At 38.2% G+C, this 24,267-nt stretch overlaps 1 protein-coding gene across 3 annotated transcripts; it reads right to left on the bottom strand.

Annotated features, from left to right (window-relative positions):
• Positions 1-1,275: 1,275 nt before the first annotated feature.
• si:dkey-30j10.5 (uncharacterized) lies at positions 1,276-21,250 on the bottom strand. 3 transcript variants are annotated; one of them, XM_059014728.1, is made up of 3 exons: positions 21,081-21,250; positions 9,151-10,054; positions 1,276-6,880 (listed from the first exon to the last, which is right to left on the bottom strand). In XM_059014728.1, the coding sequence occupies exons 2-3, from the start codon at positions 9,970-9,972 to the stop codon at positions 6,875-6,877; spliced, it is 828 nt and encodes a 275-aa protein (XP_058870711.1). In that variant the 5' UTR covers positions 9,973-10,054; positions 21,081-21,250; the 3' UTR covers positions 1,276-6,874. The 3 variants fall into 3 exon arrangements, with proteins under 3 accessions (XP_058870711.1, XP_058870710.1, XP_058870709.1); XM_059014727.1 differs by lacking the exon at positions 1,276-6,880 and adding an exon at positions 20,295-20,429 and having other exon boundaries at positions 8,122-10,054; XM_059014726.1 differs by lacking the exon at positions 1,276-6,880 and having other exon boundaries at positions 8,122-10,054.
• Between the last annotated feature and the right edge of the window lie 3,017 nt (positions 21,251-24,267).

The following is a 24,267-nucleotide window of genomic DNA, read 5'->3' on the forward strand; positions in this document are numbered from 1 at the left end:
CAGCTCGGCAGAATTGAATGTGTGGGAATGTGTGGGTTGTGAAGGCGGTCATCCAGTGACATGGGCTCATTTTGGTAAGCTAGAATGTGAAGAGGGTGTTCCTGCCAAACGTGTACAAGTGTCTTGCAGGTATCAAGTGAAGACCCTGGTTCCCCATACTTGCAATGTAAAACGCTGGATGCACAGGCCTGTCGTGGTGTTTGCAGAACCAGTCCGAGCTGAGCCTGGTGCAGAGTTCGAATCCTGTTGGGAACATGCTGAGTTATTAGACATGAATTGGATGATTTAAACTAACCTGTATTGATTGAAATAATATGATACACTCTTTGTCAATAATTATAATAATACTGTATATGTACCTTTCAAAAAGATCTGCATACTCAGCAGAAAACAATGGATAGTTGTTGTGTGCAGTCTATGAAAGCACCTGCTGGAAGGAGTCAAACTCGGCAGGCTCTTATCATAAGGCCTTGTTAGTGCATTCCAGTTTTATGAGAAAAAGTAGCCCATTTCTTTCGTTACTTTACTTTCATTACTTTCAGATAACACAAGGTAGGAGTATTAGAAAATGCTTACAGTAGTGTCTCATACTAATCAGCACCAAAAAATTGGCAAAGGGCTAGGTTGTCTTAAAATCTGCTTTGACTGGATTTTGTATGAACAGAGAAAGGGTTCAGACTTAATTCAGTAAAATAATATTAGCAACTGTTATACTGAAGTAACTGAATTAGAAATACATGTTATAAAATCATTACAGTTAAAAACAAAAGAAGTTCAGTACTAACTGACACTGTCAGAATATTGTAACAATTGTACTGTGTATTAAAGAATATAATACCAGCATAATTAATATTGCAGCAAATTATGAACAGGTTACAATGCTTTGAACTAAGAAAACTGAACAAGTGGCAATGTTAGAAAAAAAGCTTGTCTATGTGCCTTTGTTATTAGTGGACATGCACTTGGGGAAGTCTGTAACCTTGAAAGGAGATTAGGTATTCCAAATTAGCAAAAACAAAAGGGTAACCCTTTTTAGACAGAAAGATATTTGAAACTTAAAAGACCTATTTGGGTTTATTTGATTGTGTTGTTACTAAGCATAGAGGTTTTTAAAAAAAGTATTCTGATCTAACAATAGAGTGACAAAACAATAGAGTGATCTTATAACTAACAAGTGTTAAACTAACAAGTGTTTTTGCTTGTGTAAGGCTCTACTGTAATATAAATAGAAAAAAAGCAGGAGCGACCATTTCATTTATTTCATTTATTATTTATTTCTTAGCAGACGCCCTTATCCAAAGTGACTTACAGTCGTAAACAAATACATTTCAAGAATCCATTTAAGAATTAGTTCGGTTTCTGTCTCAATCTAAACCAAAAATCTTTTAGACATTACAATATTTAACAAAAGCATTTAATAAACTGAAGGGTCACTACTACTGCCCTGATTCGTAAAACTTCAAATTAAATGAGTCTGTGTGATTTTCTTGAATTTGCCCCCTGTCTAATTTGCTGCATTTTTACACATTTTTCACATTGTATTTGGTCAGAATTTTTTGTGAGTTGTAGTAGTATATAAAGGGAGTCTGAAAGAAAAAATAACACCAAAGTTTGATGCTTCTTTCATTTGTTTGGTGTGCAAGGTAATCAAACATGCAATCTTCAGGTGTGAAAAAGTTATTGCCCCCCCATAGTTAACTCAACCCAATTAAAGAGATAATTGGGGTCAGCTGTTTGAGTACTTTGGTTAACAACCAGGCCTGATTTGGGCTAGCCCTGTCCAATATAAATCTGACTAACTTTTGCCCTTACCATCAGAGTGAAGTTGCCAGCACACAGGTTCTAGAGGCACATCATGCCACGAACAAAAGAAATTCCTGAAGACGTCCGGAAAAAAAAGTTATTGATGCCTATCAGTCTGGAAAGGGTCACAAAGCCATTTCTAAGGCTCTGGGGCTCCACCGAACCACAGTCAGAGCCATATTGTCCAAATGGAGAAAGTTTGGGATAGTAGTGAATCTTCCCAGGAGTGGCCATCCTGCCAAAATCTCTCCAAAAGCAAGTCGTAAAATCGTCCAGGATTTAGGGTTAGGGTTAGGGTTAGGGTTATGACTCCACCATCAGAAAGACACTGGACAAAAATGGCATTTATGGCAGAGTAGCAAGGCGGAAACTATTGCTCATTAAGAAGAATATGAATGCTCATCTCAAGTTTACCAAAAAGCACCTGGATGATCCTCAAGAGTTCTGGAACGATGTTCTATGGACAGATGAGTCAGAAGTGGAACTTTTTGGCCGACATGGGCCCTGTAATGTCTGGGGAAAACCAAACACTGCATTCTACAGTAAGAACTTCATACCAACAGTCAAGCATGGTGGTGGTAGTGTCATGGTTTGGGGATGCTTTGCTGCATCAGGACCTGGACGCCTTGCCATCATTGAAGGAACCATGAATTCTGCTCCGTATCAGAGAATTATACAGGAGAATGTCAGGCCATCCATCCGTGAGCTGAAGCTGAAGTGCAGCTGGGTCATGCAGCAAGACAATGATCCAAAACACACAAGCAAGTCTACATCAGAATGGTTGAAGAACAAGAAATTTAAAGTTTTGGATTGGCCTAGTCAAAGTCCAGACTTAAACCCCATTGAGATGTTGTGGCAGGACCTGAAACGAGCAGTTCATGCTCGAAAACCCACAAATGTCACTGAGTTAAAGCAGTTCTGCATGGAGGAGTGGGCCAAAATTCCTCCACGGGGCTGCGAGAGACTAATCAATAACTACAGGAAGCGTTTGGTTGCAGTTATTGCTGCTAAAGGTGGCGGAACCAGTTATTGAGTCTAAGGGGGCAATTACTATTTCACACGGGGGCACTGGGTGTTGCATAACTTTCTTTAATAAATAAATGAAATATGTATCACATTTTTGTGTCATTTGTTCACTCACGGTCCCTTTTATCTAATATTAGGTTTTGGTTGAAGATCTGATAACATTCAGTGTCAAACATATGCAAAAATGCAGAAAATCAGACAGGGGGCAAATACTTTTTCACGGCACTGTATATTAATAAAAAGAGTATGTTCAAAATCTGACACCAGGCACCCCGGAGAAGCTGGGAAAGACCCCAGAAGCAGGAGGTATCAGCTGCAGCAGTGGAAAAGGAGAGCAGCTGGGAGCTGGGAGCTGGGAGCATTTCCCACTCAACTGTCCCCTCCCACAAGACGGGGAAGCCCCTTTCCTGTCTCCAGGGCAGAAGGAAGACTACCTGCTGCTCCCGCCTCCATCACCAGTGGGAGAAGGAGAGCTGCTGCTGCCACCTTCTTGGCTGGGGGCTCCCCTCCCGTCGTCGTTCTCAGAGTGTCCGCACCTGCCGTCGCCTCCCGACGGTCCGCACTGGCCATCACCTTCGGCGGGATTGTCTCCTGCTCTGCATCACCTGGGGTTGCCGCCTGATCTTGTGGGAATGCATGACTGTCAGCAAGTAAATATTGAATTAGCTGGCAGTCACGCATAATTAAAACCTGTGCAAAATGTGATTATTAGCTAGTTAATCCCTCGGTCACCACTATAAAAGCCTGCAGCTTTCTGTATTCAAGGTGTGGGTATTCAAGAGAAGAGAATGAGAGCGAGAGAAGAGAAAAAACCAAACATAAAAAGAAAAGAGTAAGGATCAGTGAAGGTCACTGCCCAGCCTGACCTTAGGTCTGTTTTGTTTTTGTGTTTGTGACTTGTTTAATTTAACTTCTTTATTTTGCTCTGTGAACAGTGTTTTGTTCTAATCTTTTATTTTTGTGCTTTGCACCAGAGTACTGCCTGTATTGTTGTTTGTCTCTGGTCTGACGTCACCACCCTCAGCCGCCCTGTCATAGACTGTTACAAATAAAACTGGTGGAGGGATATTGTTTCCAATCAGAACGTAGGAAATATTTATTTTGAAGTACAATGGTAAAATAATCATGCAAGTATATTTTAATGTTGAATGGGTGTTGTTGGCACTGATATGGCCAAGTCAATGATTCCTCATGTTTCCCTGAGAGCAAGGGAAATAAAGTAAAGATAAACGTTGTCACAAAATCTGAGGGTTCAGTTTTCTTTACGTGCTCTTTTTATTTTGCTCAGTTTGCACTCTTATCTCAGGGGAGACGTCAGGAGGACAGAGATGGTACTACTCCTTGTGGGGTATTTTTATTATGCTCTTGACCCGCAATATATCCAGATGACTAATATAGTACCCAAGAAATTGACAGACTCATGTATTTAAAGTTTGTTTTTACAAATCAGAGTATGATTAGTACTCGTTCGGTTTATTAACGGTTAAATATTGGATAGAGTAGCTACAGGCTACTTCGTATCCCCAGCTGACAGAAACACTGGGCAGACCAGTGTCTTAACAGATATCAATGTTAACACTTTAACACACACACACATATATATATATATATATATATATATATATATATATATATATATATATATGTATTCAAGGCCGACAAGCAGGCCAAGAACACGTCACCTAAAGTACCCAATGGTCTATTTCAGCACATTCAACAAAATACTCTCTTATTTCTAAAACATAGCGTGAGTCCCTTATAGCAATACATACATGTGAGATAAAATAATAATTGATTAATGCTTACCCTTTAATATAAATCGTAAAGGAATATGACTGTCTTCACCAGGCAAATGAAACTGAGTTCAATCAGCTCAATTGTGTAGGTCTGCAGAAGATGGACCACATTACCCTGTCTGGGATGAGTGTGGTACTCCATTGTAATTACTTAGGAGTTATATAGGTTTTTCGTCTCATTGGAATACATGGGACGCCTCAATTAAATCCAGTCATTAATCTGTTGAGACAGCTCCTATCCCTTTTACAAATAATAGTTTTCAAAAGATCCGGACTAACTTTTCAGAATTAATAGGTGTCATGTACTCAATAAATTCAAGACTTCATATTGTTCAACTCTATGATCTCATTCCTTGTTTTCCTCCGAGCCCCTCCTTTATCTGAAAAGTCAAGTGAACCAAAGTTCCCAGGATCTTGGTTTATAATATAATATAAAAACGCTACTGTTATATGTGCATGCAAAACATTATTTTTTATATGTGTTATATATGAGAGATGTTCTTAATATGTGACATCATCTTCTAATTGATTATATTATGCTAAATTAAAGATGTGTTTCTTTTAACCTCATATTGTTTCATCATTTTGTTAATGAGTCAGTTTTAATTCCATATACCATTGTCTAACAGAGTATTTGACAAAAGATTGACTCATACAGTATTTAAGTCAATTAGTTTCACTAAGTTTAAGTGGTAATAGTTTTCATTACAATTTTTTTCATCCCTTAAAAGATGCACTAACCAGGCTCTGACCTGTACCTGACTCTGAGCATATGCTATTGCCATAAATTTCCACAGTCTCTTGTTTTTTCAAAGGCCAGAGTCTGTGCAAACACTTTATATGACCTATCAATGTCTGTTAAGCCATAATTTTTGCATATTATTTCAAGATATATTCTTATCTGTGCTAGGCCACTAACTCCATAAACCTTAAGTTCCGAATCTGCAAAATCTGCAGCTTTTGCCGAAGTGGAACTCAAGGACACCCCTCCTTTCTCTATAGCCCGTACATCTTGATAAGGAGAGAGGCCCCTTTTTCAATGCAGCAGTTTCAAAGAACCACATTATAAGGACTCCATCTACCATCATTAGACAATAGTATAGTGGATTAACAACAAGGTACATTATAGTATATTATAACAAACTTAACACAAAAACATAACACAACACCTTTTATATTCTATAATTCAATGGATATCATGTCTAGAGGTCTTGTTGTTCAATAGAAGGAGAAAGAAACTGTACCACTTTTCCATGTAATTAAATTGAATACTGCTCCAGCTTTTAATCTTCTTATCAATGCAGTAAAGTCATGAACAAGCAATAATACTTGTCAGTTTTAAATAATATGTTTTCTTATTATAGCAAATACTTAAAACATATTATTAATCTTATGAAATCAAATAATTATTTTTAGTTTCAAATATCATGCTGTCTAAAAAAGGGGTTGATCATTTATTTTATTAATTTATAAACAGTGTCAATTAGCACTGAACCTTTTTAAACTATGAATTTGGCATTTCAAGATAAACTTAATTAATTTACTTCAGTTTAACAGTTGCTCCTAGAATTTATAATATCACTTTATTTCTTTAGTGATTCCCTCTAAGATTTAAATCCAAATACAGGCCAGTATAAATGCATTTGAGCAGTTATTATATTTTTTATAATAACTGAACTAGGCTTGACCCTGTTCTTTGTTCATACAAAATCCAGCCGAGACAGGTTTTTTTCTTAAGACCTTGGCTGTTAAGTTTTAATGTTAATTTATATGTTGTAAAGAATCTCTTTCTTATCTTGTTTTTAGAAACATGAATTTGTAGGTGTGATTAACGTTCACTTTTTAGCCTGAATGGTGCTTTTTATCAAGCGTCATGCTTTCTGAAGATAAGATATAAAAGCAGTAAATCGTTCATTATATATTTTCTTAGAAATTCCCAGATTACTAAGTATTTAATTAAATGTCTAATCCAAAACAAGAGTGGACTGACCTATTTCATGGGGCAAGAGAGGCATCTACTGGCGGTACAAAGATACTCTTTCTTTATCCCTCCTTCAAAAAACCTCTAACACTTCATTTTTATATCAAAGTACATTCCATATTTGAAATCGCCTAGTACATGTCCAGCATATCCACATGTTCCCAGCAGGATTCAGCTTCTGTACCAGGTTTCGCTCTTAGTTGGTTCCACAAGAAGTCTCTTGATCCAATGTTTCTCCAGCACAGGTGTGGATTTCCATGGACTGACTTCATTCCTATAAGATACTTGGACACATTTAGCTGTACATATTATTTCTATATATTTCCTTTTGTTCACACAGGGTCATTTTGCAAGGTATGCGCTCCATCCAGAATTCTAAAGGAGGTCAAAATTCACTGTGATTCATATTTTTGGGCACTCAATTACTGTTCTTTTCCACATCATCAGTAGCAAACTTAACATAACTGAATCTGAATCAGTTGATGAACCGTGCACTGTAGCTTACTGAGATCCTCCATGCAAAGGAGTCTAATGTTTTACTACACGGAATAACTAGTTCAGTGTCACCTGCGACAACGTAATTGAAAGGAAGTTAAATGTAAAATATAGTGGTTAAAACACAAGTATAATGGAAATAAGAAACAAGGACTTTGTAAAAGTTATCATTAATGTGGTGAGCCAGTTAAAAAGGCAAATAGAATGTTAGGTTGTAGTGCAGAAAGCGTGGAATACAAGTCTAGCGAGGTTATGCTAAGATTATACAATGCCCTAGTTAGACCCCACCTAGAATACTGTGTGCAGTTTTTGTCACATCACTACAAAAAAGACATCACTGCAATGATGTACAAAGGTACAGAGAAGGGCAACTAGGCTAGCCAAGAAAAAGGGAAGAAATAGGGCACTTGATTGAAGTCTTTAAAATCACAAATGGTATAGATAATGTTAACCCAGGACATAACTTCAAATTTAGCACAGAGAGAGTAGCAAGAGGGCATAAATGGAAGATGAGTAAAAGGAACAGAAGGTAGGAAGCACTTTTTTACACAGAGAGCTAAATGCATGAAATAGCCTACCAGTTGATGTAGTAGGATCTAAAACACTGGGAACATTAAAAAAAAGACTAGATTCTGTGCTTTTAAATTAATCCATCCATCCCCCCAGTAGGGAGAAATGGTGTACTGACAAGGGCCAAATGGCTTTTTCTCGTTCTCAAACTTTTCTTATGTTCTTATGTTCTTAACGAGTCTGGTATTCTATGTTTGAATACATATGGGATATCTGTCATTTAAGGGGATATGAGCTGATGTCCATGTTGTGTGCTTATACAGTGTAAACTAGCTTGCTTGTTGTTTGAAACTGTGATCAGGTTTATTAAATTGCAGTGAGTCAAATGGTCTCAAATAGACTGTACATTTGTTTTTTGTTTCTTGTTCTTCAAACCACTGCCAAACCACTAACCTATATATATATATATATATATATATATATATATATATATATATATAGGTTAGTGGTTTGGCAGTGGTTTGAAGAACAAGAAACAAAAAAATGACATTGGCAAGCATTAAAATACAATTAATTAAATTAACTCATAATAATAATTCCAACAATCACGTAACAGTAATACAAATATTATTTAGTTCTGGACAACCCTCCAGCAATTCATCACCTTAATGATTAATTACTTGTATTGAATTACAGAAAGGAAATCCTTGATTACACTAAAGTTGTCTAAAATCAGCCTTATCACACGACAGCAACCAACAGAAACTGAATGATTTGTATAAAGAAACTGCAGCTAAGATTTTACCTATGATGGACATATTTTAATACTGCTTGATGGTATAGACAAAGGCTTTTTTAAATCTAGGCTTGCTACTATGATGTTTATTTCTGACTTTTAAAAGAAATCTAATCGATTAACAGCCAGATTGACTTTAATAAGCCTTTATTTTCACCCCAGAAAATGATGCACATAAAATGGTGGTGCATCGCTAACAGGTTCGTTGTTCTGTATTACCAGATTTAAGTATAGTGCCCTTTTTAATTGGAACACATAATTATCCCCCTATTGTTTCTTTGCTAATTCTGCATTTTTGTTAACTGCTAACCTTAAAAGAGTGTGTCTCCAGGCAGAATGTATGTATTTTATGAAACAAGCGGTGTGTAGTGTAGTGACTACATCTTCCTTACAGTGAGAGCAATGATATCAGTTTTGTTCAAGGAATGTAGAGCTAGTTTTAGGTCATTTCATCATTCAGTATCCATGATGTAGCTAATTAAGAAATAGAGATGGTTTAGCGATACCAATTACAGCTTAAAGGCAGGTAAAAAGGACAGAAATAAAAGTCATAGTAGCAAGCCTAGATAAAACCCATTGAAGGGAAAAAACATGTAAAAAGCTATTGAAAAATACCTTTTAGCAGTTTACATATACACTGCCCTTCTTTCCAAGGCTACAGTATCCATTTTCTTAATGCTTCATTACTTGTACCAAAGATAGATACAGTCGCCATTTGTGCCTGTATTGAGATTTTTGTTTACCTTGGTCAGACCGGCTTCTTCAAAAGCCCCATCGGATATCTTTTTCACGGAGATGGTCACAGTTGTAAGTGGGATATCGCAAGAGCTTGTGTGATACCAGATGTAGATGTAGTTGCCTCTTGCTCCCTTGTTGCAATCAACAGGGATCTTGGTGTAACCTTGCCGCTGTAAATACAATTCTTGTTCTGGATCAGTGGAAACATCGATGCCTGTGACAGGTTTGTTTTTTTCTGTTGATTTGCGCCACCAGAGAAAGACGTACGCTCCTCCAGCCCCACGATTAAGGTCGTCATCCACTCGGGTGTAACCTTGACTCAGCAGGTACTGGTCTTCTCCGAACTGTGTAGTGACTGCCAGGTCTTGAACAAAGGCTTCCGTTTCTCGTTTCATCCATAAGTAGATCCAGTTACCCTTGTTTCCTCTATTCAGATCACAGGAAGATTTTTCCCATCCTTTCTGAGAGAACTGCAGTTTTTCTTCAGCGGCATCAACAGTTACATGAAGGTCAGTGATCGGTTGGTCAAACTCTGTGTTGCCACAAAAATACCACAGGTAGATGTAGTCTCCTCTAGCTCCTGCATTAAGATCTTTTTCGATTTTTGTGTAACCTGCTTGCATTAGACCTGTCTCCATCTCTGATTTAAAAGAAAACTGGATTCTTGTTATGGCTGTGCATGGATTGCATTCCTTTTTATACCAGAGGTAAATGTAATTTCCTCTTGCATTCTTGTTGAGATCAACATCAATTTTGGTGTAGTTCTTCTGAAGCAGAACATTCTCTTCATTTTCGTTTAATGAGATATCTACTTTTGAAACAAACATTCTGAAGATGAGCTCACTACAAATTTGGACTGGAGAAATATAGAAAAGATTTCTTCAAGTGTGTTGAGATGTGTGAGTAGATCTGTGAATAAAATAAATTTGTAACTCATTTTCAAATAGCAGTAGCTCTTCAACAGTACTAATTAAAGAGATTTAAGATAGGTTAATTCATTTTTAATTCATTGCTTATTGTTTAGTGTCATATTCAGATAAATCATGTGAGAATAATTTAAAACTTTCAACATAAAAACTTACAATTTTGTACTGTGCTTACAGTCGTGTGGAAATGTATCAGAAAACCGCAAGATCTGTCATTTATTGAGCTTTGCTCACAAACAAATAATATGTTGTTTAAATGCTTATGATGAAATGTATTGTCTAGCCATGTTTAGATCATTCTTGATAAAAGTTCTCATATTCTGCTCATATCTTTTCTTCATTAGTATTTTTAATAACATCTGAATAAAAAAAATAATACATTTTAAAATGGTCTAGTTTCTTTGTTTCTGTTCTCTAAGCACCAAGTTTTCCAGAAGAACCCTAGGCATATTATTACAAGCAGCATATTTCTGGTATTTTAATTGAAATTATATACAGTAATGTGCACATTAGAACACCTAAAGATTTGTCATTTATTGAGCTTTGCACACAAATAAAATAATTATTCAAAGAAATTAGTTCTTTTTTTTGCATTTTAATGGTATCACTAAACAGGTATCACCAAACTGTTAGCTGTACTAAACTCTATTTAGCAATGAAGTCATCCTTTATATACTGTACCGACCTGCATGAAAACCTCAGGGTGTGAGAATTTCAATTATCGGTCAGTGGTGTGAAAGTGTTAGACAAGTTTGTGCTTTAATTAGGCATCTTAAATAACTTCTAAAAAGTCTCATGCATTTTACCATTTTTGAAATTGCATGTATGGGATATTAAAGTCATCAATATAATTAGACAATCCATAATTTGCCTATATTGACAATTTTCCAGGATTTTCAGTTACAGTGGTTTTATTTTATATGCTCAACAAATCAAAACTACAGAAGCAATGGGATGTTCTAATAAATTTGAACATGACTGTATAACAGTTTCCCAGACTAAAAGCATAGGAAAGCCTAGTAAAGCATACTGGAAGCATTGTAAAAACCAGAGAGGTATGGTAAAGCATATAAAAACATGGCAAACAACAGTAAACATGGTAAATGCAAACTAATGTAGATTTGAATATAATGTGAATTAGTTTTACTATTAAAATGTTTTTTTTTTAAATACAGAAAACATCATGATATGACGATAAAAAACAAACTTGACAATTGACAGTGCTAAGTCAAGAATAACCATGTGAGTCGGAAGACAATTATCAGACTAAACTCACTCAAAAAAAATAAAGAAAGAAAGCAAGCAGGCGCAAATTATAAATAAGTCACACAAATCAGCCCCGAAAGCAACTTTCTAAAGCTGTAAAATGAAAGAAATCAAAAGCCTGAGCCTCTTTTCCGTGGGCCGATCTGGGTACTTTGAGGTCAGGTGAGATTAAAGTGTCAATGAAATCAGTACTTAAGAAATTAAAAGTTTGGTTGAAAGACAGATAATGGTGAATTGTTATTTTTTAATAGAATAAAGTTTGTGTTTTACAATATGGTAACTGGTTTTGCACTTTACATACTCTGCCTACTTTTTTGTGTTCTACGCACTCTCTGTGCTGTATTTATTTATTTATTTTTATTTATTTATTTCTTAGCAGACGCCCTTATCCAGGGCGACTTACAATTGTTACAAGATATCACATTATTATATATTTTTTTACATACATTTATCCATTTATACAGTTGGGTTTTTAATGGAGCAATCTAGGTAAAGTACCTGATTGAACCCACAACCCTCCTGTCAAGAGTGCAAAGCCCTAACCAATACTCCACACTGCTGACTATGTATCATATGCAATGCCTGTGTATGCACTGTGGATATTTTTATTTTATTTTTGTAACATTCATTTTATTATTCCACTGTCAATTATTATTGATAAAGTATAAATCGAGACTTGAATGACTCATAATTAAAACAGCCAGATTAAATTTGATTTGATTCCAAAGCACAAACTTTATATATATATATGGGCAGCATTTGATTTTTTCAGTGTACCGATGACAATAACAAATTTAGTGAAAGCCTACTTTGGAGATTTGCAATTTACTTTTTCAACTTCAGAATTCAGCACTACATGGCAATGCCTAGAAGTTGGAATAATGGTAGGATGCACCATTTCACCACTGGCTTTTACCATGGCAATGGAAGTAATTATTAGGGCATCAAAATGGGTAGTGGTAGGAGAGCGCTTGGCTTCTGGAATGCGACTACCACCAATTTAAGCATACATGGATGACATGACAACCATGACTACAGCAGTAGCCTGCACTAATCAGTTATTGGGCAAATTAACCAATAACATTGAATGGGCACGAATGCAATTCAAGCCCACTAAATCAAGGAGCATCTCTATAATTAAAGGCAAAGTAGAAGATAAAACATTCTTCATTAATGGTGAGGCAATACCAACAGTGTCTGAGAAGCCAGTGAAGAGTCTTGGGAGATGGTACGATGGGGATCTAAAGGACACAGTTTGTGTGGGAGAAGTTAGACAACAAGCAGTGGAAGGGTTGAAGAGCATAGACAGCTGCGCTCTACTAGGTAAACTAAAACTCTGGTGCTTTCAGTTTGGTCTACTGCCGAGGTTGCTGTGGCCACTGACTGTGTACGAGGTTTCTTTGACAACAGTAGAGAAGCTGGAAACTTTAATCAGTTCATACATCAGGAAATGGTTGGGAGTTCCACACTGCCTCAGCAGAGTGGGACTTTATGGTAAAGGAATACTGCAGCTACCAGTCTCTGCTCTAACTGAGGAGTTTAAGTGCGCCAAGGTCAGACTGGAAATGACATTAGTAGAGTCACGCGACAAATGCGTAAGGGAGGCAGCACCTGTGTTGAAAACTGGAAGAAAGTGGGCGGCAAAGAAAGCTGTGGAAGATGCAAAGGCTGCCCTTCGAATTGGTGATATCATGGGGCAAGTTCAGCATGGAAGAGGGGGTCTTGGTTTCAGTTCAGCTCCTCCTACATGGCACAAGGCAGCCCCAGCTCAAAGGAGGAAGCTGGTAGTCAACGAGGTGCAAAAGCAGGAGGAGAGGATGAGGTGCGTAAAGACCATTTCCCAGGCCAAGCAGGGAGAATGGATGAGATGGGAGAGTGTGGAACAACGCAAGATTGGCTGGCAAGACCTATGGTCAATGGAACAGAGCAGGATCAGTTTCCTCATCAGGTCAACATACAGACGTGCTCAAATTTGTTGGTACCCTTACAGCTCATTGAAATAATGCTTCATTTCTCCTGAAAAGTGATGAAATTAAAAGCTATTTTATCATGTATACTTGCATGCCTTTGGTATGTCATAGAATAAAGCAAAGAAGCTGTGAAAAGAGATGAATTATTGCTTATTCTACAAAGATATTCTAAAATGGCCTGGACACATTTGTTGGTACCCCTTAGAAAAGATAATAAATAATTGGATTATAGTGATATTTCAAACTAATTAGTTTCTTTAATTAGTATCACACATGTCTCCAATCTTGTAATCAGTCATTCAGCCTATTTAAATGGAGAAAAGTAGTCACTGTGCTGTTTGGTATCATTGTGTGCACCACACTGAACATGGACCAGAGAAAGCAAAGGAGAGAGTTGTCTGAGGAGATCAGAAAGAAAATAATAGACAAGCATGGTAAAGGTAAAGGCTACAAGACCATCCCCAAGCAGCTTGATGTTCCTGTGACAACAGTTGCAAATATTATTAAGAAGTTTAAGGTCCATGGAACTGTAGCCAACCTCCGTGGGCGCGGCCGCAAGAGGAAAATCGACCCCAGATTGAACAGAAGGATAGTGCGAATGGTAGAAAAAGAACCAAGGATAACTGCCAAAGAGATACAAGCTGAACTCCAAGGTGAAGGTACGTCAGTTTCTGATCGCACCATCCGTCGCTTTTTGAGCAAAAGTGGGCTCCATGGAAGAAGACCCAGGAGGACTCCACTTTTGAAAGAAAAACATAAAAAAACAGAAATTTGCTAAAATGCATATTGACAAGCCACAATCCTTCTGGGAGAATGTCCTTTGGACAGATGAGTCAAAACTGGAGCTTTTTGGCAAGTCACATCAGCTCTATGTTCACAGACGAAAAAATGAAGCTTTCAAAGAAAAGAACACCATACCTACAGTGAAACATGGAGGAGGCTCGGTTATGTTTTGGGGCTGCTTTGCTGCGCCTGGCACAGGGTGCCTTGAATCTGTGCAGGGCACAATGAAATCTCAAGACTATCAAGGCATTCTGGAGCGAAACGTACTGCCCAGTGTCAGGAAGCTCTGTCTCAGTCGCAGGTCATGGGTCCTCCAATAGGATAATGACCCAAAACACACAGCTAAAAGCACCCAAGAATGGATAAGAACAAAACATTGGACTATTCTGAAGTGGCCTTCTATGAGTCCTGATCTGAATCCTATCGAACATCTATGGAAAGAGCTGAAACTTGCAGTCTGGAGAAGGCACCCATCAAACCTGAGACAGCTGGAGCAGTTTGCTCAGGAAGAGTGGGCCAAACTACCTGTTAACAGGTGCAGAAGTCTCATTGAGAGCTACAGAAAACGTTTGATTGCAGTGATTGCCTCTAAAGGTTGTGCAACAAAATATTAGGTTAGCGGTCCCATCATTTTTGTCCATGCCATTTCCATTTGTTTTATTATTTACAATATTATGTTGAATAAAAAATCAAAAGCAAAGTCTTATTTCTATTAAATATGGAATAAACAATGGTGGATGCCAATTACTTTTGTCAGTTTCAAGTTATTTCAGAGAAAATTGTGCATTCTTCGTTTTTTGTGGAGGGGTACCAACAAATTTGAGCAAGGTCTGTATGATGTTCTCCCATCACCACAGAACCTAAACCTCTGGGTAGGAGAGGATCCCTCATGTCCTTTGTGTTCATCACCTGCAACATTAAGGCACATTTTGACAGGATGTAAGGTGGCTCTTAGCCAAGGACGGTTTACTTGGCGCCATGACCAGGTGCTGCGATGTTTGGCCTTAGCATTGTAAGACAAGCGTAACATGACCAATAAGTTGCCACCTGTTCCATCAAAACATTACACACAAAAGACAACATTCCTCCGCCCAGGAGAGCAACCACCAAGAAAAGGTGTTAAAACCAATCCTCGCCCAGGACAACTGGAAGCTGCTAGAGACTGGAAAATGCTGGCAGATGTTGGTCAACGACTTATTTTTCCACCAGAGATTGCCACCACTAACCTTCGACCAGATATTGTCTTGTGGTCTGGATCAGCACGCCTTGTTCACCTGGTAGAGTTAACAGTGCCATGGGAGGATGCTGTAGATGAGGCGTATGAGAGGAAGAAACTGCGGTATGCTCAACTAGCCACTGAAGCGGAACAGCGAGGATGGAGAGTCCGGGTTTACCCAGTGGAAGTGGGTTGTCGAGGATTTGTGGCACACTCTACAACCCGGTTTCTCAGAGACGTCGGATTCAGTGGCCAAGAGTTGCGTCGCACAGTGAAGAACTTATCTGAAGCAGCAGAGAGGAGCAGCAACTGGCTGTGGTTGAGACGGAAAGATTCTGGCTGGGGATCTCAAGCACAATAGAAAGAAAGAAACGCTGATGTACAGGTAAGTAAGCTGGGCTGAGTTGAGTGGGGGACGGAGGGGGGGTGATGCTGGGATGCCAGAATCACTGTCGAGCCCTCTTGAGGTGTCGTGGGCTAGTCGATGAAACACTGAGGATGGAAGGTGCCCACTTGAAAACCCCAGAGATGTACCCTACTTAGCTCAGTCCAGACGGTTGTCATGCTGATGCGGTGGGGAGGCCGCACTGCGGGTGATCCCTGGAGCCAGCATCGCAGCCGTTGTGTGTGCTGATGCGCCAGGGAGGCAAAATAAGCTGATCCCTGGAGCCAGCATTACACTTCAGCCATTAACACCAGACAGAAGGATATCTACATCATCATATGGAAGGAAACGTAAATGGATGGAGACACATATGGATCACATTAGTTTACTGTAAAGCTACGTCTTAGTTGGTGCTTATCTTGGCGAGAGCCGAGTTCAAATCAGCATGAAGTTTTAACATCTACTCTCGTGTAATGGAAATCATTATATATATATATATATATATATATATATATATATATATATATATATATATATATATATATATATACATACAGTGCCTTGCAAAAGTATTCAGACCCCTGACCAATTCTCTCATATTACTGAATTACAAATGTACATTGAAATTTCATTCTGTTTGATATTTTATTTTAAAACACTGAAACTCAAAATCAATTATTGTAAGGTGACATTGGTTTTATGTTGGGAAATATTTTTAAGAAAAATAAAAAACTGAAATATCTTGCTTGCATAAGTATTCAACCCCCACACATTAATATTTGGTAGAGCCACCTTTCACTGCAATAACAGCTTTAAGTCTTTTGGGGTAAGTATGTACCAGCTTTGCACACAGTGTCAGCGTGATTTTGGCCCATTCTCCTTGGCAGATGTGCTCCAGATTGTTCAGGTTGGTTGGACGACGCTTGTGGACCGCAATTTTCAAATAGTACCACAGATTCTCAATGGGATTGAGATCAGGACTTTGACTGGGCCACTGTAGGACATTCACCTTTTTGTTCTTGAGCCACTCCAATGTTGCTTTGGCCTTGTGCTTGGGATCATGATCCTGCTGAAAGGTGAATTTCCTCCCAAGCTTCAGTTTTTTTAGCAGACTGAAGCAGGTTCTCTTGCAGTATTTCCCTGTATTTTGCTCCATCCATTCTTCCTTCAATTTTAACAAGATGCCCAGTCCCTGCTGATGAGAAGCATCCCCACAGCATGATACTGCCACCACCATACTTCACTGTAGGGATGGTGTGTCTTGAGGCATGGGCAGTGTTAGGTTTGCACCACACATAGCGCTTTGAGTTTTGGCCAAAAAGCTCTATCCTGGTCTCATCTGACCACAAAACCTTTTCCCACATCGCAGCTGGGTCACTCTCATACTTTCTGGCAAACTCCAGACGTGCTTTCAGATGGTACTTTTTGAGTAACGGCTTCTTTCTTGCCACCCTCCCATACAGGGCAATGTTATGCAGAGCTCTTGATATGGTTGACTGGTGCACATTACTCCACTCCTAGCCACTGAACTCTGTAGCTCCTTCAAAGTGATTGTTGGCCTCTCTGTGGCTTCTCTCACAAGTCTCCTTCTTGTTTGAGCCCTGAGTTTTGAGGGACGACCTTTTCTTGGCAGTGCCTGGGTGGTGTGATGCAGCTTCCACTTCCTGATTATTGATCCAACTGTGCTCACTGGGATATCCAAACACTTGGATATTATTTTGTACCCTTTCCCTAATCTATGCATTTGTATTACTTTATCTCTAACTTCTGTAGAATACTCTTTGGTCTTCATTTTACTTCAGATTCACAGCCTGACCAATGATTCTTCAACAGTGGGGTTTTTATGCAGAAAATGTGACAGCAACTTTAATGGTTCACAGGTGGAGGCCAAGGTAGAGGTCATTTCTTTCATCGGTGTAAACTGGGAGCTTCCACAGCACAGGAGTTGAATACTTATGCAAGCAAGATATTTCAGTTTTTTATTTTTCTTAAAAATAATTCCCAACATAAAACCAATGTCACCTTACAATAATTGATTGAGTTTCAGTGTTTTAAAATAAAATATCAAACAGAACGAAATTTCAATGTACCATTTGTAATTCAGTAATATGAGAGAATTGGTCAGGGGTCTTAATACTTTTGCAAGGAACTGTATGTATATATATATATATATATATATATATATATATATATATATATATATATATATATATATATATATATAGTAACATAGCAGGGAGGGGGGGTTAAAATCCTCCCTGCGTAGGATATGTGCGCAGGCAATTTTTTAGTTAGTTTCCTTTACTGTTTGATTGTTTTGCTTTAATGTTTAATTTAATTTGCTAATTGTTTTATTATTAATTATCCCCTGCACCTGGTAAGGATTGTTAAATTAGTACCAGGTGCTTGGTATAAAAGAGGAGCAGTCAGATTGCTCAGGGCTGCTGAGTAGAAAGAGGCAGATGGTGTGCTGTCTCCGAGCAGTCGTAGAAAAGTAAGCGCTGTGTTAAGCCTGTGTGGTTTTTGTGTGTGGTGGGCAGGTAAACGGTTTAGCCATCCTGCGAGTTAGTCCGTGAATAACCTGTTTAGTTAGCGCTCCAAAACGGAGCTAGGTGTTTGTTTTGTTTTATTATGTGTTTATTAAAAAATCAGCGCAATCGCGCAGAAAAATCCAAAGTTCCTGTGTGTTGGGTCATATTTTAAAGGGGCACAAACCCGTGAGTGGTGTGAGTCTTTCACAATATATATATATCTTAAACTCTGTTACATTTAGTTATGCAAGGCGGTCACTAGCATCAAGCAGCATGTTTAAGATAATGACTGTCTACTGAGAGCGTTTGGTATATGCCCCTTTCAAAATAGAGGATCTGGAGGTGTTAAAAATTGCAACTCAAAAACTCATGTACATGTATTACATCACGCTTGGCAAGAACATATACATCTGTTGAAACCCTTCCTTGAACCTTGTTTTCTGGTCGAGACTGGTACCCCCTAAGTCCACACAATGCATTTTGTAGCTTTTTTCCCCTTACAACCACAGCATCCCCTTGGGCCTTCCAACAGACATGGTTACAGTTCATGCATTTCACACACGCACACCCTGCTAATGAGATATACTACTACAAAAGATTACAACAGAAGAGTACTCAAGTAAGAAATGTCCTTATCACTAACTTCCCCTACACAAGCTCGCCTTTACAGTGAGTTTAAAGACATACACAGACAGTTCTTTATCACTTAGAGCTATAAAAAACTCTCACTCCAGTTGACAGTCCACTTGGTATACATGATCATCATATTCCTGTACACCTGCTTGGGGGACTAGTCAATGAAAATTAGCTAAATTGAGTCAACAGTGCATCCTAGGTCAAGTTTACATGACGTCAATTATACTTGTATGTTGTCCTTAACAAATTAAAAAAAAAATAAAGGAAATAAATGTACAATAAAGGAAATAAATGAATGTCACACAATATCCCCAGTAGTGTGTACAAACAGTTTGCATTAAAAAAATAGCATTTCTAAGTAACAAAAATAATAATTGTGACCAAATCCTTATTAAAATGAATAGGGTATAACTTCTACAAACTGAAACCTCTGCCCATAGGGAAATCTTTTGATTGTCAGCTCCTCAAAATGACTTGTGCAATAATATTTCTCAATAAATGGAATATTACAAAATAAAAGTAACACAAAAAAAACACATTTTTTATCAACATTTAATTTGCAGATTTTTTTTAACTATATACTAGAAGAAGGATTAAGATTGTTGTCCTTTAAAATAAAAAATAAAAGAACAAAAAAGATAATGTTAACCCAGGACACGACTTGAAATTTAGCACAGAGAGAAGAACAAGAAGGCATAAATGGAAGCCGAGTGAAAGTAAGTTTAGAACAGAAGGTAGGAAGCACTTTTTTACAGAGAGTTCAAAATGCATGGAATAGCCTAGCAGGTGAAGTAGTAGGATCTAAAACACTGGGAACATTTAAAAAAAAGACTTGATTCTGTGCTTTTAACATTCTGGCCCTATAATGCTATTAATATGTATAATTATGCTATGTTACAGTTGTTGTTTTTTCTAGGCTTGGAGGAGGTGGCTGAAGGTCTAGGGCCTCTGGAGATTTGTAGGTCTTAAGGAAAACTGCAAGCCCTGTCACTGTCTGTCTTTCACACAACGTTACAATATTATTCTGATACAACATGTTGTACATTTGATACCTTTCTGGAGCGCCGGAATGGCCTCACAAACACTTCTTTCTCAGCTATGCTGAGATACTTTGCTTGAAAAATGCAGCTGCAGGTTGACTAAATCTGGCAGTACTGTTGCACCTGCATGTATGTTTAAATCAATTAAAAGCTCTGAAAAAATTGAAAGTGTGAACGACTACATTACAAAGTAAGGCGACCGAGCTAGTTCAACATCATTGGCTAAACCGTGAAAAAAGCTGTGAAAAAATGCCACAATAAACTGTCAGTGAAATACAGTATTATTTAAGAACCATTAATTCATTAAAAAAAATAAACAGGAAAACACAAATGGTATTGAAATAATATATCATGAATACATAATTTATTTATTTAATAAAAATTGTAGTATTATACCCCTTCGACGCAGCGCCGTAGCAGAATGACAAAGCAATTCGAATCCTCACTCCCACATTAACTGCACATTTTAGAAGGGGCGGGAGGATGTGGGTCGCTCCAGACAGGAGTTCGTCATCTGAGGCAAAGACTCCTCTGGTAAAAAAAACAAACAAAACTCTGGTCTCCTCCAATTAAAACCTGTGCTCAGGTCACGTGATCTGCCAGTGCTAACACTGTGTTTATATATATATTATACACAATGCCTTGCAAAAGTATTCAGACCCCTGACCAATTCTCTCATATTACTGAATTACAAATGGTACATTGAAATTTCGTTCTGTTTGATATTTTATTTTAAAACACTGAAACTGAAAATGAATTATTGTAAGGTGACATTTGTTTTATGTTGGGAAATATTTTTAAGAAAAATAAAAAACTGAAATATCTTGCTTGCATAAGAATTCAACCCCCACACATTAATATTTGGTAGAGCCACCTTTCACTGCAATAACAGCTTTAACCCTTTGCAGTCCATTTATTAAGTACGCGTCAGGTCCAATTTATTTTCACACGCGCAGTTAATTTTAGACGCGCTGTTTAAAAGTATTTTATTTTCAGTCAAACGGGTTTAAAAGTCCCTGCATATCAACAAAGCACTCACTAGGCATCTCCAGCCCCGCCCCACCCTTTCGTTCGCCATAGCTTTCACATATGCAAATAAATAATAATAATAATAATAATAATAATAATAATAATAATAATAATAATAATAATAATAATAATAATAATAATAGTCGTACATACCGATCAATCATCGCCTGATCACTCGTTTTATCACCAAAATCCTCAATAATGCAATCCAAGTTATTATTTTATTACTATAACATCTCAAAAAAGCTCTACAAATGTCCGTGATAGTCTCTGTGCGCTGATTCAGTAACAGACAGTTTTTCCTTATCGCCGCCCCTATCTGATCCCAGGGGCAGTTATGACTATTCATGAGATACGCCTTTTTTTTTTTTTTTATCGGCTTCTCTCGGCTCCTGTCGCTCCCACTCGGCACAGAAGTGGAAAGACTATCAGTCCCTGAGAGATTTCCAGCAACCAGACCCAACAGGCAGAGCTTCCCTCTGAATACACCATGTAACAATTTTTTTTTTTTTTTTGGTTCCTGGGTAGTAAGTGTTATTTCCTAATTGCTTATGCCTCAAAAGCATAGAAAATGGCTATTATTCCCCACAAACTTTGCTTTTGTGACCAGGACAGTGATATTTTGAAATTTACCTATTTTCCAGAACATTCCAGATAGATTCAGTGCTGAGTAAACTTGGAGTAACTTCTCGAACTTTCTAGAACTTTCCAGTAATATAAATAGTAGTATAAATACAGGGGCCTTAAGCCCACCAGTTCAGTTTAGTTCCAGCTGCCTAAGTGGATACATATCTGCATTTTTCTGAGATGGCATCAAGGTCATAGGAGACTTCAAAATGGTGGCATTCCTGATGGGTCTCCAAGGCGGTTTTACCCAAGTTTCCCTGCTATCTTTGCCTTTGGGACAGCAGGGACACCAAGGCGCACTACCACAGGCGGGACTGGTCACAGCGGACCGAGTTCTCTGTGGGTAGGAACAACGTCAAGTGGGAGCCACTGGTGGACCCCCGGAAGGTGCTGATGCCACCACTGCACATCAAATTGGGCCTTATGAAACAATTTGTCAGAGCTCTAGATAAGGAGTCAGCAGCCTTCAAGTACCTTCAAGACTTCATCCCTAAGCTGTCTGAGGCAAAGGTCAAAGCCGGTGTCTTCATCGGACCACAGATAAAGAAGATCCTGGAGTGCAATGAATTCTCCAAGAAGCTCACTAGTAAGGAGAAAGCGGCTTGGAACAGCTTTGTCGCAGTGGTTCGGGGCTTCCTGGGCAATCACAAGGCTGAAAACTATGTGGAGCTGGTTGAGACTCTGGTGAAGAACTACGGCACAATGGGCTGTAGGATGTCCCTCAAAGTCCATATCCTTGATGCTCATCTTGATAAATTCAATGAGAACATGGGAGCGTACTCGGAGGAGCAAGGCGAGCGCTTCCACCAGGATATACTGGACTTTGAACGCCGCTACCAAGGACAGTATAACGAGAACATGATGGGAGACTACATTTGGGGGCTGATTCGTGAAAGTGATTTACAGTATAATCGTAAATCTCGAAAAACTACTCACTTCTAAATCTTTTGTAGTTATTTTTGTATTACTTTAGTATAAATACATGTTAATTTGGATTCATATATTGTTTTTTTCTGACTTTATGAACGAAAAGACACAAATTCGCCCGTTTTCTCATCGGAAATAGGTAAATTTCAAAATATCACTGTCCTGGTCACAAAAGCAAAGTTTGTGGTGAATAATAGCCATTTTCTATACTTTTGAGGCATAAGCAATTAGGAAATAACACTTACTACCCAGGAACAAAAATTGTGTTACATAGTGATATCACAGAGCTGCACACAAACGACTCTGCTGTGTATTACTGGGCTAGCAGCACACAGCATGTGAGAGTCATGTAACCTCAATACAAAAACCTCAACATGAAAGGGTCTCTATCCCACACACAGACACTAGGGGGCAGTGCTGGATAAGATACACACTGTGCTGATATTACAGAGCAAGTAGAACAGGGTCATAAGGATGGTTTGCTCTTAGTTGAAGCAGGAGTAGGCTTGAAGATTATTGAATAATGCAGTGTAATAGTTCAGTGTTTGGTGGTTATGCTTCATAGCTGAAGCTAGTTTTGTCACTGGAAGTACATTGTAGCTTCTGTTCCCAGTAATACCCCTGGTAGTGCGTAGCCCCCACACTAGAGCTGGAGTGCTGTGATTGAATGCTCCCTGCAGGAGCTGCGGCAGGTTGTATAGAAGCACATTCCAGGAGCTGAGCTCTTCTCACCAGCCTCGTCTCCACTAACAGGTAATGGATTCCTGTGCTCTGTACACAATGACAGTCAACACTATACAAGATAAACTGCTGAACTGCGTTTGTGTCACTGAGAAATTTCTAACTGAGAAGATTGACAATTGCTTATCATTGTCAAGGATTCACAAGAAGATGGGACATGGTTTCCTGTCCTCTGTAGACAATGACATAGTGAGAGTCAACACTCCTCAAGATAAACTCTGAACCAGAACTCTGAAACACTCAGTATTAATCTGAACCCATCACTCAGAGCTCATTGTTAGATACACATTTTTGAATGGGTAAATTCTATCCCTTTTCTATTGGAAAATTATATTTATTTCTATTAAATAAGGAAAGCAAAGAAAAATACATCAGGAACAGTATAAAACATGCATTTTTTAATAGATTGCCTTTCGATAAAGTAAGCTCAACATACTTGTTGAAAATAAATAGAAAATTAATATTATAAGTTGATGCATTTATTATGAAGTTATATCAGAAATGCAATAATGAAGATGCACAGTGAGTATTAAAAGAGAAAATAAACACTCCCTTAAAAAGTCACAGTAATTAACATAGGGTTTATTTTCAATGGGTATTGCTTGTTAGCTTGCTATATACCTCAACTGCAGTGTAAAGTTTTAGTCAGTAGGTTGCAGCAGTAGTGCTAGTATCCCATAGAAAGTCCCATTAGAAAACCCCTGAGTGCTGCAGTAGAGATAACCCCTGCACAGCAGCGTCATGCATAGTGCAGGACACTGGAAATAAAAGGAAGCATCTTTGATTTCTGCAGAAATATTCAATTCCTGTGTTGTACCTGAAATGGACCGAGCCTCATCCTTTTAGAAGTGCAACACTTGCACCCCCAACTAAAAACAAAGCCAGCTCAGAATGTACTTAATAAAAAATATGACTTTTGTAATTTTAAGAGGACAATACGGGTCTAAGAATGATAGAATGAGCTCCCTGTGGTGTTTCTACACGTCTCTGTTGCATGTGTAAGATGTAACAGGTTTCAGATATTTAGTGGGCAGGGCAAGAGATG

This window comes from Acipenser ruthenus, chromosome 48 (assembly GCF_902713425.1).
Source record: "Acipenser ruthenus chromosome 48, fAciRut3.2 maternal haplotype, whole genome shotgun sequence".
NCBI classification, from domain to species: Eukaryota; Metazoa; Chordata; class Actinopteri; order Acipenseriformes; family Acipenseridae; genus Acipenser; species Acipenser ruthenus.

Excerpts from the sequence above, each read along its gene's own strand:
- si:dkey-30j10.5 (XM_059014726.1), bottom strand. The coding sequence starts at position 9,972 with ATGTTTGTTTCAAAAGTAGATATCTCATTAAACGAAAATGAAGAGAAT.